The sequence below is a fragment of the Spinacia oleracea genome, chromosome 2 (assembly GCF_020520425.1).
Source record: "Spinacia oleracea cultivar Varoflay chromosome 2, BTI_SOV_V1, whole genome shotgun sequence".
Classification (NCBI taxonomy): Eukaryota; Viridiplantae; Streptophyta; class Magnoliopsida; order Caryophyllales; family Amaranthaceae; genus Spinacia; species Spinacia oleracea.
Genome location: NC_079488.1, coordinates 13,504,992 through 13,523,067, shown reverse-complemented (window position 1 = coordinate 13,523,067; position 18,076 = coordinate 13,504,992). Strand labels below are relative to the sequence as shown.

At 38.7% G+C, this 18,076-nt stretch overlaps 2 protein-coding genes across 2 annotated transcripts; both read right to left on the bottom strand.

The window, feature by feature from the left end:
• Positions 1–9,145: 9,145 nt before the first annotated feature.
• On the bottom strand, positions 9,146–9,742 carry LOC130467240 (uncharacterized). The gene is made up of 2 exons (XM_056835692.1): positions 9,719–9,742; positions 9,146–9,613 (listed from the first exon to the last, which is right to left on the bottom strand). Exons 1-2 carry the CDS (start codon positions 9,740–9,742, stop codon positions 9,146–9,148), a joined length of 492 nt encoding a protein of 163 aa, XP_056691670.1.
• Positions 9,743–13,112: 3,370 nt separating this feature from the next.
• LOC110779726 (uncharacterized) lies at positions 13,113–16,078 on the bottom strand. Its single transcript, XM_056835691.1, has 3 exons — positions 15,877–16,078; positions 15,439–15,782; positions 13,113–13,298 (listed from the first exon to the last, which is right to left on the bottom strand). Exons 1-3 carry the CDS (start codon positions 16,076–16,078, stop codon positions 13,113–13,115), a joined length of 732 nt encoding a protein of 243 aa, XP_056691669.1.
• Positions 16,079–18,076: the final 1,998 nt, after the last annotated feature.

Below are 18,076 nucleotides of genomic sequence, written 5' to 3'. Positions count from 1 at the left end.
TTGTAATTATGATTAATTTGTTGAAAATTAGAATAATTTAGAATTAATTTGATTTTCATAATTAATTATAATTTAATTAGATACCTATGATTAAAAACCACCATAAAAATTGTAAATTTATGTTAAATTTTAAATTTTTATGACCTAGGCTTGAATCCATAATAATCGGAAATCAATTGAATAATAAATTTTCGATTTTTCGCCCTAAAATTATGAAATTAATATTATTTATTAATTTGTCATTAATTTTAAATATAAATTTTAAATTTTTATGCGATTCGTTCATATAACTTGCACGCACAAAGCAATGGACGCTTCGTGTTACCCTTAAGGGGTGTTGTATAGTGCGGGCATGCGACGACGAGCAAGGGAGCTCGTCGCCCGTACGGCACGAATGCAATGAGCAGGGGCATGGTGCACGAGCACAAAGCAGCAGCCCTGCCTTGTGTCGTGGGCCACGAGCTATGGATGAATGAGCATGGGCGAAGGCAAGGCATGGCAGTCGCGTGTGGGCAGCAAGCGAGTTGCGCCACAACGCGCACTGCCACGCGCAGCGAGCGCAAGCTCGCGTGCCACAAGCGCTGCACCCAGCGTTGATCGCGCGCAATTGCTCGCGCACAGCGAGCGATGGCTCGCGTGCATCAAGCGCTGGAGCGCGCGCAGCAAGCGCTGGCGAGCGCGCACAGCGAGCGATGGCTCGCGTGCATCGAGCGCTGGCGCGCGCGCAGCGAGCACCACTTGTGCGATGGCTTGCGATGGGAAGATGCAGCAGCTATGCGACGAGCGCATGGGCTGCGCGCACATGGCCAGCGATGGCTGTGTGCGTATGGCCCATGGGCTTGCGATGCGTAGGGTGTTTGCGTTGCGATTAGATCGTTTTGAATGTTTAATTTGAAATTTTCAGTTTACGTAATTTTAATTAATTTTAAAATTAATAATTTAAATTATTTTCTTGGATTTTAATTTTGAATATTGTAATTATAATAAATTTTATTTATTCTAATTATTTTACTAAAATTAAAATCATGAATTAATTTAAATACGACTGAAATTAAATTAAACTTTTTGGATTCAATTATAAATTCATATGAACTTTAAATTTTAATTAAATTTGTATGTTTCCGGTTAGACTAGAAATACATTTTTATGTTTAAAATTAGTAAAGCATACGAATTTATTGGTTTAAGTGGGAGCCCTTTTAGTCATAAACTCTTGATTAGGTCTACAAATCCTTAAGGTTAAAACAACTTGATTAGAATTAATAAGGACTGAATAATTGGTAGATTATTGGTGCCCTTGATTAATTGCTGCAAATGTTTACGTGATGCATAATGTGTTTTACTAACCAGCTATGTGGGCCATTCATGATAATGAATGGGTGAATGGTATATATTGTATATGTACTGTTTTGCAGGTTATGAAGTGACTAGTATGGCCCAAATAGGATAGAAAATATGGTCTGCGCACCATTAATTTGAATGTAATTGGTCTAAAGTACCAAAGTCGTTTTTCAATTCAAATATGGTCTGCGTACCATCAAATAGTTGTAATTAGTTTTAATTATAGCTTATCCTATTTGAAGAAAATGGTGCCTCCCACGGAGATTTTCAAGACGGACTTTGAAGTCAAAGCTTCAAGATGAAGTCGGGCCATACTAGATCACATTTATCTTATGCATGCTTTAAGTTATTTATTGCTTTAAATATGTCTTAATTATGCATAAGATTGTGGCTTGATTATGTTGCATGATTAAGGATTTTAGTTCACTTAAAATCTAACCAACATAGTAAGAGCCTTAAGTTCCAAACTTAAAAATTGAGTTAAAAGGTGCCATGCCAAAATATACACTTGCTTGGATATCCTTTACATCAATCTAGTAATAGTTTTCGCTCAGCGAGGTGTTACTTATTGGTCCTAAAGGGGCAAGGTACACAAATAATTGTGAGTACATGTTAGTTTTGGTGAAACTCAACGATATAAGTAAGGAGTCCTTTTATGTCGTGGCAAAATCGATAGGTTTACCTAATAAGTTCTTAGACGTACCTATCAACCAAGAATAGTTTCTAGACTATTAGCAAAAGGCTTTTGCTTACCTAAGATGTTTTAGGATTAAGTCGACAAACTGTGCTTAGTTCTTCAATGATTTTAGGATCTTGGAATCATTTTATTCACACCTGCCGGAACACATAACTTGAATAAAATGCTTAATAAACATTGAATTATGCATGTATGCTAGAATTTAAGTTTATTAAGAGAAACTGTGAATGGTTATTTATTTGTTTATTCTTTTCAATTGTAGTTTTTAATATGGCAAACAACAATTCATTCAACATTCGATCAATTCTCGAAAAGGAGAAGTTGAACGGGAAAAACTTCCTTGACTGGCAAAGGAACTTGCAAATAGTTCTTATGCAGGAAGAAAAGGAGTATGTCCTAGATGAGGCGATGCCCGAAGCCGCAGGCGACGGGGTCACTCAGGCAGCCCTCAATCGTTGGATTGATGCCAACAAGGATGTGAAATGTCTAATGCTCGCCACCATGAGTGCGGATCTGCAGAAAACGTTCATCAACTCAGATGCTTTCACAATCATCAGTGAGTTGAAGAACATGTTCCAAGATCTGGCTCGAGTCAAAAGATTCGAGACTCATAGGCAAATTCTTGAGACCAAGCTTAAGAAAGGCGAGCCCGTAAGTCCACATGTTCTCAAAATGATTGGACTCATTGAGAATATGAGTCGGCTGGATCAGCAATTTTCTCAGGAAATGGCTATAGACACCATCCTCCATTCTCTTCATAGCGGGTATGATCAGTTCAAACTGAACTACAGTATGAATAGTCTGGACAAAACGCTCACTGAGCTTCACGGTATGCTGAAGACCGCTGAAAAGACGCTCAAAAGTGATAAGCAGGATGTGCTTATGGTGCGTGGGGGCAAGTTCAAGAAATCTGGAAAGAAGAGGAATGCTAAGAAAGGTGGCGACAAGGCCAGCCCAACTAAGCAAACTGGCGCCAAATCTGTAAAGAGGAAGGTCAGTCAACCCACTTCTGAATCCGAATGCTTCTACTGCAAGAAGAAGGGGCATTGGAAGAGAGATTGCTTGAAGCTAAAGGAAGATCAGAAGAACGGAACAGTCGTTCCATCTTCAGGTATTTTCATTATAGACTGTATACTTGTTAATTCAACTTCTTGGGTATTAGATACAGGTTGTGGCTCACACTTATGTTCCAATCCACAGGGACTAAGAAGAAGTAGAAAGTTAAGCAAGGGTGAAGTCGACCTACGAGTGGGAAATGGAGCACGGATTGCTGCATTAGCTGTAGGAACTTACTATTTGTCGTTGCCCTCCGGGCTAGTTTTGGAACTGGAAGAATGTTTCCCTGTTCCAAGTCTTACTAAAAACATCATTTCAGTTTCTTGCTTAGATGCTAAGGGATTTTCCTTTTTAATAAAAGACAATAGTTGTTCGTTTTATTTTAAAGAGATGTTTTATGGATCTGCTAGATTAGTCAATGGACTTTATTTATTAGATCACGACAAACAAGTATATAACATAAATACCAAAAAGGCCAAAAAGGATGATTCAGATCTCACCTATCTGTGGCATTGTCGATTAGGCCATATAAACTTGAAACGCTTAGAAAGACTTCAAAAGGAAGGAATTCTAGAACCATTTGACTTAGAGGATTATGGTAAATGCGAATCATGTTTACTTGGCAAAATGACAAAGCAACCTTTCTCTAAAGTTGGAGAAAGAGAAAATGAACTATTGGGTTTAATCAATACAGATGTATGTGGACCAATGAGTACAAATGCTAGAGGTGGTTTCAGCTACTTTATCACTTTCACTGATGACTTCGGTAGGTATGGTTATGTCTACCTAATGAAGCATAAGTCTGAATCCTTTGACAAATTCAAGGAATTTCAGAGTGAAGTAGAGAATCAATTAGGCAAGAAGATTAAGGCACTGCGGTCTGATAGAGGCGGTGAATATCTGAGCTATGAATTTGATGACCATCTGAAAGAATGTGGAATTCTATCAGAATTGACTCCTCCTGGAACACCACAATGGAACGGTGTGTCGGAACGGAGGAACAGAACCTTGCTAGACATGGTCAGGTCAATGATGGGTCAGGCCGAACTTCCATTAGAATTTTGGGGACATGCACTAAATACAACTGCACTCACTATAAATAGAGCTCCGTCTAAAGCTGTCGAAAAGACTCCATACGAATTATGGTTTGGAAAGCCTCCAAATGTGTCTTTTCTTAAGATTTGGGGATGTGAAGTATACGTCAAACGATTAATTTCAGACAAACTTCATCCAAAATCTGACAAATGTATCCTTGTGGGCTATCCAAAGGAAACAAAGGGGTATTACTTCTACAATACATCTGAGAACAAGGTGTTTGTTGCTCGAGATGGTGTCTTTTTGGAGAAAGATCACATTTCCAAAATGACAAGTGTGAGAAAAGTAGACCTCGAAGAAATTCGAGTCGAACAACAAACTCTAGAGAATGCTCAAGATGACATTCAGGATGAAACTCAGAGATCTTTAGAAGAATCTGGTGAGAATCATGGTCAATCTAGAAATGTTGCCCCGCGTAGATCGCAAAGATATAGATCTCAACTGGAAAGGTACTTAGGTATTTTGACGAACGAGAGCTATGACGTTCTATTACTTGAAAGTGATGAACCTGCGACTTACAAACAAGCTATGACGAGCCCTAGCTCCAAGCAATGGCAAGAAGCCATGCAATCTGAATTAGACTCCATGTCTGAAAACCAAGTATGGGATTTGGTCGATTTGCCAGATGGCTACCAAGCCATTGGAAGCAAATTGGTTTTCAAACTGAAAAAGGACAAGGATGGGAAACTTGAAGTTTTCAAAGCTAGATTGGTTGCAAAAGGTTACAGGCAAGTCCACGGTGTGGATTACGATGAAACCTTTTCACCAGTTGCAATGCTAAAGTCTATTCGGATAATGTTAGCAATCGCTGCATATTACGATTACGAAATATGGCAGATGGATGTCAAAACTGCTTTCTTAAACGGCATTTTAACAGATACTGTGTTTATGACACAGCCTGAAGGTTTTGAGGATCCAAAGAATGCTAAAAAGGTATGCAAGCTAAAGAAGTCAATCTACGGATTGAAGCAGGCATCCAGGAGCTGGAATATACGTTTTGATGAAGCAGTCAGTGACTTTGGTTTCATCAAGAACGCAGACGAATCTTGTGTATACAAGAAGGTCAGTGGGAGCAAAATTGCTTTCCTAGTATTATATGTTGACGACATATTACTTATCGGAAATGACATTCCTATGTTGAACTCTGTCAAGATTTGGCTTGGGAAATGTTTTTCGATGAAGGATCTAGGAGAAGCACAGTACATATTGGGCATCAAGATTTACAGAGATAGATCTAAAAGGATGATTGGACTTAGTCAAAGCACTTATATCAATAAGGTGCTTGATAGGTTCAAGATGGCGGACTCCAAACGAGGCTACCTACCCATGTCTCATGGAATAACTCTAAGCAAGACTCAGTGCCCAAAAACACTTGATGAGCGTAGACGAATGAATGGGATTCCATATGCATCATTGATTGGTTCAATAATGTATGCTATGATATGTACACGCCCGGATGTTGCGTACGCACTCAGTGCTACGAGCAGATACCAGTCAGACCCAGGAGAGGCGCATTGGACTGCTGCCAAGAATACTCTGAAGTACCTTAAAAGGCACAAAGATGACTTCCTGGTCTATGGTGGAGATGATGAATTAATTGTTAAAGGCTATACGGACGCAAGTTTCCAAACCGACAAGGATGATTTCAGATCACAGTCTGGGTTTGTCTTCTGCCTCAACGGAGGAGCAGTAAGCTGGAAAAGTGTTAAACAAAGCACCATTGCGGATTCTACAACTGAAGCGGAGTACATTGCTGCACATGAAGCAGCAAAGGAAGCTATATGGCTAAGGAAGTTCATAGGTGAACTTGGTGTAGTCCCCTCCATTAAAGGACCAATAGCCCTGTATTGTGACAATAACGGAGCTATTGCACAGGCAAAGGAGCCTAGACACCACCAGAGAGTCAAGCATGTACTTCTTAGATTTCACCTTCTACGAGAGTTTGTTGAAAGAAAAGAAGTCGAGATAAGCAAAATTGGAACTGATGACAACATATCAGATCCATTGACTAAACCTCTGCCGCAGGCGAAGCACAACTCGCACACTGCAGCTATGGGAATCAAGCATATTGGAGAATGGCTTTGATGTCTCTGTTTAATGTTTTATAGTTTTAGAGTTTAAATCTTTGTAAAACATTATTGGTTAATCATTCACAATAAATGAAAAGAATTCATTTTTCCATTTAATTTGTGGTTTATTAAATGATGAGTCCCTTCAATTTGACAATATATTCAAGATCGACTGTCAGGACCAGTCCTGTGACTAAGAAATGTCTATCAAGTGAACTTGAATGTCAAAGGTTGAAAAAGGTCCCTGGTCGGAGTTTTCTATAAAATTGGACGCATAGAAAACGTTAGACGATTAGAATGCAAGATGACTAGTAGTTCTGTTTCGTGAACTATGTGGACATGGCAATGTCATAATCATTTGCATAGATACTTACTTTGGAAAGACTAGTATCGGACAAGACCTATGAAACTTTACTGTAAGAGATGAAAATCTGTCATAAGTAAATTTCATTAAAATTATTAGACACTAAATCCTCAATACCTGAGTGATTTGAGATTACTTGTTTGAGAACTGGTTGCTTTGACGTTGACCAACCGTCGCACCGTAAAAGGAGGCTATAAAGGCAACGCTCAGGTAATCACCTATCAAACGAAGTCTAATCTCAAGATCGTAAGATTGGGATTGTCCTCCCATAAATTGGGATGAGATGCTTAAAAGTTGTACAAGGCCACTCGGAGAGCTAGAAACTGTAAAATGCATGGCCGTGCTCGGATGAATCATAGGCTATGATTATCTGTTTATTTGATCAGTTGAACTCTGAAACCGAGAAACACCTCTGGACATAATAAGGATGACAACTCTTACCTTATGTTCAAGAGCAAGCATCGAGTGACAAAGGAATTAGAAAATGCACACTTGTCCCTAAGGACAAGTGGGAGACTGAAGGAAATAATGCCCTTGGTCCAAGTATGCATTCTATGTTAAGTCTAATAAATGCGGTTCAGTATTAATTAACAAGTTAATAATTTAGTGAGATCAAGTGAGCTGAATGCCTAGCTAGAGGCCGCTTCAGTTCAAGTGGAATTAATGATATTAATCCACAGCTTACTCTTGACTGAACCCGTAGGGTCACACAAATAGTACGTAAACGGATCAAGTATTTAATGGCATTAAATACTCCATCTATGGATATTCGGAATCGACGGATCTTGGTTTCAGTGGGAGCTGAGATCGTCACAGGCAAGAAATGAATACTCCGGAAACGATGATATTGCCGGAAACGGAAATATGGATCGTATCGGAAATATAAATATTATCCAAGTCGTAGATGTTGCCGGAAACGGAAACATGGTACGTATCGGAAAATATTATCGGAAATGGAAATATTGCCAGAATCGGAAATATTGCCGGAAACGGAAATATTGTCAGAATCGGAAATATTATCGGAATCGGAAAATAATTCCGGAAACGGAAATATTAAATATTTGTTCGAAACGGAAATTGATTCCGGAATCGGAAATATTAAATATTGTTCGTATCGGAAATGAATTCCGGAATCGGGAATTTAATCGGAAGCGTATCGTACGAATTAGCATCGGACGAGGCCCGCTAGACGAAGGCCCAGCACGAAGCCAGGCCGTCGCCCAGCGAGCCAACGCACACCATCGCACGCCAAGCCTCGACCAGGCCCAGCGCAAGGCCAGGCCCAGCCAAGGCCTTGGGCGCGCGCGCGGGAGCACGGCAGTGGGCCGAGCGCTGTGCGCCTAGCGTGGGCCGCAAGGCTTGCGCGGGTGTACGGTGCTCGTGCAATGCTTGTGCGGGAATCCTGAAGCAATCAGGATTCGAAGTGTGATTAAATCCTAAAACTATTAGATAATGATTATTTAACTAGAGTCCTAGTAGGGTTATAATTAAATAAATTAGTATCCTAATAGGATTCCAAAACCCTTTCCATAACTCTATAAATAAGTGCCTAGGGTCACATATTTTCAGAGATTATTAAAGTATTCAAAGTGAGTTTTTTGAGAGAAAATTCAGACACATTCCTTGACTAAAAGTGCCGAAAATCTTCAGTACCTTAAGGGCGATTCTAGTTGGTCAATCTTAAGGCGGATCCGGACGTGCTGTGGACTATCTACGGAGGGACGACACTTGGAGTCCTAAAGACTTGTTCTTGTTCGGTTCGGGCGCAGCTAGGGAAGGCACGCAACAAAGAGTATGCATCTAAACTATGCTATATGATTATGGGTAAATAATATGTATTCCTGGCTAAATGGTTTTTCCGCATGATTTATGAATTGTCATATGTATCATAACCTAACACCCATTTCACCATTTCGTACCTACATTCATTAACCTCCCCATTTACCTTCCCTCTCCTACTTTTCCATACCCCACTACCTTTTCTAATAAATAAGATTTGTTATTAATTAAATCAAAATTTGGTAATTATAATTAAATAATACCATTTAATTAATCGAATTATATAATTAATTGTAGTACGTTAAAAAAAGCGTAATTTTTTATTACACTAATTTAATCGTTAATTGCTATTTACACTAATTTACTCGATGTTATTAATCGTGTTGATGTTGATGATAATTTTTAACATTGGAACAAATAAATACTTAATAAATAAGATTTGTAATTTGGTTTAGAAATAAAAAAACATAAATTCATTAAAGAAACATAGATGAATTAGACATGAAACCATACAATTTATATTTTTTTTTAAAGATTGCAATAATTTAGATAATCAGTCGTCATTGGTAGACGGGGCACAATTTTGCCAAATATGTTGAGCCATGTCTCTTTGTAAGGAATTGTGAACATTTCTATCCCATGTGTCAACTCTCCTTTCCATATATTGGTCCAGTCCAACACCATTAAATCGACCAGGTTGCACATAATAGTTTGTAGGAGTTGATCCGGAAATTGTTGTCCTGTTTTATTGCTCAAATTCCGACATGTCATGATAATTCTGGTATGTATCTTTCTCTTCCTTAACAATCATATTATGAAGAATTATACAAGCCAACATAATCTCCCACAACAAGTGTTCGTCCCATACAAGAGCTGGTCTTTGTATTATTGCGAAACGTGATTGAAGAACGCCAAAGGCTCGCTCCACATCTTTTCGGACCGATTCTTGGCGCTGGGTGAATAACTCATCCACGGGATTCATTAGCAGCCGAATAGCTGGGATGAACACTGGCCACTTAGGGTATATCCCATCATTTAGATAGTACCCTTTGGTATATGTATTCCCATTGACTGTAAAGTTCACTACAGGAGCTTTACCTTGATATATATCCTCAAACACCGGAGATCGTTGCAACACGTTGATGTCATTGCAAGTTCCAGGTGTTCCAAAAAAATGTGTGCCATATCCACAAGTCACCAAAGGCAACTGCTTCTAAGACAACCGTTGCAGATTTGCTCCTTCCTTGGTATAATCCTTTCCAAGCACGCGGGCAGTTTTTCCATTGCCAATGCATGAAATCTATACTTCCCATCATGCCTGGGAAGCCCCCTCTTTCCCCATCATGTAGGAGGCGCTGTAAATTTGTAATAGTAGGCCTCCTCAAGTACTCTTCTGTGAACGCTCATCGAACCCCTTTAACGAAGTGAACAAGACTTTCTCTTGCAGTTGACTATGCTATTTTGATGTACTCATCAACTGAATCAGCTGCAGTTCCGTAGGCTAGCATCCTCAACGCTGCCGTACATTTCTAGATAGGAGTGGATCCTAGTTTCCTAGTAGCGGCGGGACATTGCTGGAAGTATTTGTGTTGTTTTGCAGTAACTGCCTCCACAACTCGAATGAATATATGCTTACGCATACATAATCTAAGTCGAAACACATATTCTGGGTATAATGGACGATCAAGAAAGTAATCGTTCATTAACCTCGTGTTTGCAGCTTCACGATCTCTATCAATGTACCTACCCTTTTTGTAAGATCTTCTTCTATTGCTGGATTCTTCTGCGACTGGGGCAACAATCAATTGAGCAGCTTACTCAATTATGTAATCTTCTTCATCATCTAGACACTCATTCACAGCGATGATGTTGTTAACATAGTCATCAAAGAAATCATCACTTGAGCTAGAAGAATTTTCGTTTGGGTTCATGTTTGTGAGGAACTTGAAGAGGGGAAGACTCTTGTGTTTGTTAGAAGAAGAAGGTTGTTGTGAAAAACAAGTGCAATGTAATTCTTCTTTTATAGACATATACGGATAAGATTGCAATCTATGTCTACTGATAACTTTGCATTCCATATATCTGCAGATAAGATTGCGATCTTTGTCTACGGATAAGATAGCATTCTATCTATGTGGATAAGATTGCAATCTATTTCTGTTGATAAGCTTTGTCATCCGTTATTTTTGAAGATAAGATTGTAATCTATCCATGAGAATCCAGTATATAATTAAAATAAGAATGCAATCTATAACGTCAGTGGATAAGATATCAATTTTAATTTATTAGTAATTCCATTAACAAAAACACGATTACATTTAGCACTGAAATACAAATACATTAATCATAAAATACTAATAAATAATTAACTAAAATACGATTACATGAAACACTAAAATACAATTTCATTAATCATAAAATACTACTACATTAAGCATTAAAACACAATTACCTTTATCATAAAACATGAGTTACTTCATAAACTCTTCTTTCAGCTTCGCAAGATACTCTTCCTCAAATGGTTCAAGATGCGATTTTGTCATCAACAATTGAAACATCTTAAACCTTAATTTTGTTTCATCTCGATGTTTTTGGTACTCGAGCATATTAGACATTCCTTTTCTTATCAGACCTCACTCATTTGACATCCCACTTAAAGTGTTGTTGAATTCATCCAAGCTAGTTGTAACACCTTTCAATTTCTTCTGGGCTTTCACTTTCTTCACCCCGTCGGGACGCTTTGGCATTCCGGCTTCATCGCTCGATCTCTTAGAACTCCCTTCACTCACAATGGTTGAATCTCTACTAGGCATCCATCTTGGAAGGTGTTGCATTCCTAACCAACAATGGTGAAATGTGAAAGGTTGACCATCTTTCCTTTTTTTGTCTGTAAAGTTCATGTGCTTTTGCCTCTTGGTCGTTAATAACCTCATTACTAGCTTGCATACGCTCAGCTAAAGCAAGTGCTGCAACCCACGAAGTAACAGCTTCGTTGATTTGACCCCAACGCTTTTTAAGAGATTTCATGGTTCTTTTGTGCAAGAGATTCGGATTATTAACAAGTATTGCGTCATAAGATCCTTTGATTTCATTCCATAACGCTCCCTTTTTCCGATCTGTTCCTTTCTCCGGATCACCGGAACAATTTATGTAAGTAGACACTGTAGACGCCTACTTTTGTCCCCATTCCCGAAAGGGAAGGTTCGATGATGAGAACATAAATCTCCACTTGGCAACGCATCTCCTATAAAATAACGAATCTCAATCACCCTTTCATTTCAGCCAAAGATGCTATTTATAGAAACCTGCTAAGAATAGTAACTGCCGTAAATGGTAGTTGTTAAAAGTGGCAAAATCATAAAAGATAGAAACCTGTCAGAATTAGGTGCTGCACTCCAACATAAATCCTAAAAGAGATAGAATTCACAAAGGAATTCTATTCCTGGTATAATTCGAAAATAAGAGTTACGTATTAATTAAATTCCTAACGAACCTAGAGTTCGTAACGGGCCCAGACGCATTCCGTCATAAGTTAATACGCACTAAAAGACTCGGATAAATCTCCCAAAAAGCTCCGTGTTCTAAGAGTCCAAATCTGACAAGAACTCGGCCCAAATCCCATTTTCAACGCCTGGATCTGGGCGCCGAAATCTTCGGCGCCCAGCCCTGGGCGCTGAAAGTGCCTGGGGCCGTTTTATCTCCGGATTCTTTTTGGATTCGTATCTTAAAATCTATCTTTCCACACACTCTTTTCCTATAAATACGGCCTAAAACCGACGTGAAAATAACACACAATTCCATAATCTGAGTATTGACTCTAGCCTTAAGCTTAAGCCTCACGCTGCGAAATTGATCCGGCGTTCTATCGCAATCGACCCAAAAGTCGAACAGAAAGCATCCTGCCCCTTGTAGCTTGATGAATTAAGCCTAAATACTGGAACATTGCTTAGAAACCCAAGATTCGCTAAATAAAAGGAGAAATAGCAAAGCCAAGTGGTTAGTTTTCTGAGAACCACAACGCACCTCTCAAGGGTGCGTTGTAATGTGTCCCTCATATGATTTAATCGCTTTCATCACACTTTTATAAAATTGTCAAACTATTAATTTGATTGATCTATCACGCCTAATAAGATAATACCCTGGACAATTGAATTATCATGCTAGGTACCTTAAATCAATCTAAATAAGATAATCACGATCGATTTAGTATTATGTGTTGCATGTTGCTAAAATCAATTCAGAATAGTTTAATAGTTTAACGCATGTCCCTTCAATTATTTATGCTGAGCTAGTAAGGATAACCTGCCTCTGGAGTATTATCGATGAGCACTCCTCTCGGTAGTTACAGTCCCCCGAACTCTCAATCTCTGCCCTGCGGGTGTACATTGAGCGATCCCCACACTAGGGATCACAAGGGAACCTATGGCCGTCGTGGTCGAACATAATGGCACTCCCTTTATGTCACGATAACCGGGTTTTGTCAGTTTTTCTCATTGTCGTTAAAAATTGAATGGCGACTACTATATTACTAGTGGATTGGGTGTAAACTCACAGGAAATCCAATTACACTTGATCTGACAACGTCACGCCCACGAGGGACGAGGTCACGCATTAGCCTCGTGCTTTTTCGACCCCCTCACATACACCAAGTGTTTTTCTTCTTCTGCACACCACCTGTCCTTCTTCTGCTTCCCTTTCTTACCTTTAATTACTTAAGTGTTTTGAACTTGAACTTCATCTTCATCTTCATCTTCATCTTCACCGAGTGATTGTGTTGGATATTGGTTCTCAAACGGCATTCTGGTGCTACTCCAGTCACCTCTGGGAGTTGTGGGATATGGATCTACTTGTGGAGATGTTGGACACAGTGTGCCGGGTGAGGAATGTTGTGAAGTATTCTGGTGTAAAAATGCTTGGTACATAGCAAGGAATTGAGGATTGTTTAGCATGTTTGGATCATAATTTATATTTGAATTTTGTTGGTAATTTGGATTTGGTTGGTAATTTGGATTTGATTGGTTTGGATTTTGTTGGTAATTTGAGTGTCTTTGATATCTATTTTCATAATTAGGATGATTGGGATCCATAACTATAAAGATGAAAAATTTTAAGGATGATGAAAAATTATGGATTTTTGGATGTGTTGAAAATATATCAATATTGGTCTCTTTTATAGAGGATAAAAAAATATGATTGTTGGTGTATTTTTTTTAATACATTGTATTTTTACCGTTTATTTAATAAACGGTAATATTACTGTTAGAAATTGTGTGGTTGCTGCTGCATTCCAACTTCATTTGGGCATTTCTTGGTTTTTTAATTTTTTTTTTAAAAAATAAAATAAAACGTGTGGCTGATTGAGGTAGTGGGAAACCACTTGGTCATTCTTGGGGACCACTAGCTTATTGGATGCTTCCTATATTATTTGCCTCCCCATTTCTTTTCGAATTATGAGATACACCTTACATTCATGAGACCCATCCCTTTTCCATTTTTGCTCAAATGGGAAGGGTGAAATCCCATGAATGTGGATGCTCTTAGGAGAGAGCATCAACATTGCTGGGAAAATAGGTTCCCCATTTGTGAAAAAATGGAAATGGGAACATTTCCACCAATGTTGTAGCCTTCCCGTAAACTGGCAAAAATTGGGGAACCTAATAAATATGGAAGCATCCCATAAAATCAATCAACCAAACTAGTGGTCCTCTCTCCCAACAAAAACTGTCGTGCGGCACTGCTTCCCCCTCCCCAGCAGACTCCATTTAAAAAAAAAAAAAAATTGATACATTCCATCAACGATAATATTTCTTCAACAAAACCTGATTATCTTCAACGGTAATATTACCGTTTACAAATTAAATTAATTTAATATTATCTAAAATTAATGTGATTAATCAATTTTTTTTATAATATTGGTGGGGTATGAGAAGTAGGAGGGAGAAAAAGTGGTGGCCGATGGGGTATGGAAAAGTAAGAGATAGAAGGTAAATGAGGAGGTTAATAAATATATGTATGAAATTGTGAAATGATAAAGGTATATGTTAAAGTTAGTGAAAATGACGTGGACTGATGAGGCGAGGATAGAAAAATTATGGGGAGATTAAGTTATGTTGATGCTTAGAGCATCCACATTCATGGGAACCCATCAATTTCTCCCCCCTCACCTAATTAGTCCACATTACTTTCCACTAACTTTTTCACATAAGAGTTTCCACATTCATGGGGAACCCATGAATTTCTCTCCCCTCATCTCATTGGTCCACATCACTTTCACTAACTTTATCACATAACCTTCCCATTTCACAATTTCATACCTACATTCATTAATCTCCCCATTTACCTTCTCTCTCCTACTTTTCCATACCCCACTACCTTTTCTAATAAATAAGATTTGTTATTAATTAAATCAAAATTTGTTAATTATAATTAAATAATTACCATTTAATTAATCGGATTAAATAATTAATTGTAGTACGTTAAAAAAAGCGTAATTTTTAATTACACTAATTTAATCGTTAATTGCTATTTGATCGTTAATTTAATCATTAATCGCGCTGATGTTGATGATAATTTTTATCACTGGAAAAAATAAATACTTAATAAATAAGATTTGTAATTTGGTTTAGAAATAAAAAAATATAAATTCATTAAAGAACACATAGATGAATTAGACAGGAAACCATACAATTTATATATTTTTTAAAGATTGCAATAATTTTGATAATCAATCGTCATCGGTAGACAGGCCACAATTTTTCCAAATATGTTGAGCCAGGTCTCTTTGTAAGGCATTGTGAACATTTCTATCCCATGTGTCAGCTCTCCTTTCCATATATTAGTCAAGTCCAACACCATTAAATTGACCAGGTTGCACAGAATAGTTTGTACGAGTTGACCAGAAATCACTGTCCTATTTTCTTGCTCAAATTCCGACATGTCATGATAATTCTGGTATGTATCTCGCTCATCCTCAACAATCATATTATGAAGAATTATACAAGCCAACATAATCTCTCACAACAAGTGTTCGTCCCATACAAGAGTTGGTCTTTGTATTATTGCGAAACATGATTGAAGAACTCCAAAGGCACGCTCCACAACTTTTCGGACCGATTCTTTGCGCTGAGTGAATAACTCATCCACGGGATTCATTGGCAGTCGAATAGCTGGGATGAACACTGGCCACTTAGGGTATATCCCATCATTTAGATAGTACCCTTTGGTATATGTATTCCCATTGACTGTAAAGTTCACTTCAGGAACTTTACCTTGATATATATCATCAAACACCGGAGATCGTTGCAACACGTTGATGTCATTGCAAGTTCCAGGTGTTCCCAAAAATGCGTGCCATATCCACAAGTCACCAGAGGCAACTGCTTCTAAGACAACCGTTATAGATTTGCTCCTTCCTTGGTATAATCCTTTCCAAGCACGCGGGCTGTTTTTCCATTGCCAAATGCATGCAATCTATACTGCCCATCATGCCTGGGAAGCCCCGTCTTTCCCCATCATGTAGGAGGCGCTGCGAATCTGTAGCAGTTGGCCTCCTCAAGTACTCTTCTGTGAATGCTAGTCGAACCCCTTTAACGAAGTGAACAAGACTTTCTCTTGTAGTTGACTGGGCTATTTTTATGTACTCATCAACTGAATCAGCTGCAGTTCCGTAGGCTAGCATCCTCAACGCTGCCGTACATTTCTGGATAGGGGTGGCTCCTAGTTTCCCAGTAGCGTCGGGACGTTGCTAGAAGTATTTGTGTTGTTTTGCAGTAGCTGCCTCTACAACTCGAAGGAATATATGCTTACGCAAACGGAATCTACGTCGAAACACATATTCTGGGTATAATGGACGATCAACAAAGTAATCGTTCATTAACCTCGTGTTTGCAGCTTCACGATCTCTATCAATGCACCTACTCTTCTTGTAAGATATTCTTCTATTGCTGGATTCTTCTGCGATTGGGGCAACAATCAATTGAGCAGCTTGCTCAATTATGTAATATTTGTCTTCATCTAGACACTCATTCACAGCGATGATGTTGTTAAAATATTCATCAAAGAAATCATCACTTGAGCTAGAGGAATTTTAATTTGGGTTCATGTTTGTGAGGAACTTGAAGAGGGGAAAGCTCTTGTGTTTGTTGGAAGAAGAAGGTTGTTTTGAAAAACAAGTGCAATGTAATTCTTCTTTTATAGACACGTACGGATAAGATAGTGTGAGGGGGTCGAAAAAGCGCGAGGCTAATGCGTGACCTTGTCCCTCGTGGGTGTGACGATTCTTTTTATTCAATCAAGTGTAATTGCATTTCCTGTGAGTATACACCCAATTGACTAGTAATATAGGAGTCGCCATTCAGTTTTTAACGACAATGAGAAAAACTGACAAAACCCGGTTATCGTGACATAAAGGGAGTGCAATTATGTTTGACCACGACGGCCGTAGGTTCCCTTGTGATCCCTGGTGTGGGGATCTCTCAATATACACCCGCAAGGTAGAGATTGAGGGTTCGGGGGACTGTAACTACCGAGAGGAGTAATTCGCTCGTCGATAACTCCAGAGGCAGGATATCCTTACTAGCTCAGCATAAATAATTGAAGGGACATGCGTTAACTATTAAACCTATCTGAGTTGATTTTAGCAATATGCAATATATAATACTAATTCGATCGTGATTATCTAATTTAAATAACATTAAGAGACCTAGCATGATAATCCGATTTCCCAAAAATATTATATTTGTTAGGCGTGATAGAACAATCAAGTTAGGTTAGTTTAACAGTTCATAAAAAGGGCGAGGAAAGCAGTTAAATCATCGAAAAGGGACACATTACGACGCACCATTGAGAGGTGCGTCACGGTTCTCAGAAAATTACCAACTTTGACTTTGCTATTTCTCCTTTTTATTTAACGAATCTCAATTATGGGACAGGATACGTTCTGTTCGATTTATGGATCGATTGCGACAGAACGCGTGAACAGTTTCGCAGCGAGAGGCTTAGGCTAGGGGTTTAAAGTCAATACTCAGAATATATTATGTGTTGTTGTGTGTCCTTTCACGTCGAAACTAGGGGTCTATTTATAGGAAAAAGTGGCGTAGAAAGATAGTTTTTCAGGAATTTGAATACGAAACGGATAAGGAAAAGAATCCGTCCCAGGTATTTTCGGCGCCCAACTCTGGGCGCTGGAATTTTCGGCGCCCAGGGCTGGGCGTTGAAAATAAGGTCTGGCAGAATTCTTTGGTCAGATTCGGATTCCTGAAATCCGTAGAGTTTGAGATTAATTCGAGTCTTTTAGCGCGTATCAATTTTATGACGGAATGCGTCTGGGCCCGTTACGAACTCTAGGCTCGTTAGGATTTTAATTAATATGTGACTCTTATTTCCGAATCCTATTAGGAATAGGATTCTCGTAGTTTTCTATCTCATTTAGGATTTATGTTGGAATGCAACACCTAATTCTGACAGGTCTCTATCTTTTATGATTTGCCACTTTTAGAAGCTACCTTTTACGGCAGTTACTATTTTTAGCAGGTTTCCATAAATAGCAGGTTTCGGGTGAAATGAAATGGGGAATCGAGATTCGTTTATTTTATAGGAGATGCGTTGTCAAGTGGAGTTTTTATGCTTTCATCATCGAACCTTTCCCTTGCGGGAACGGGGACAAAAGTAGGTGTCT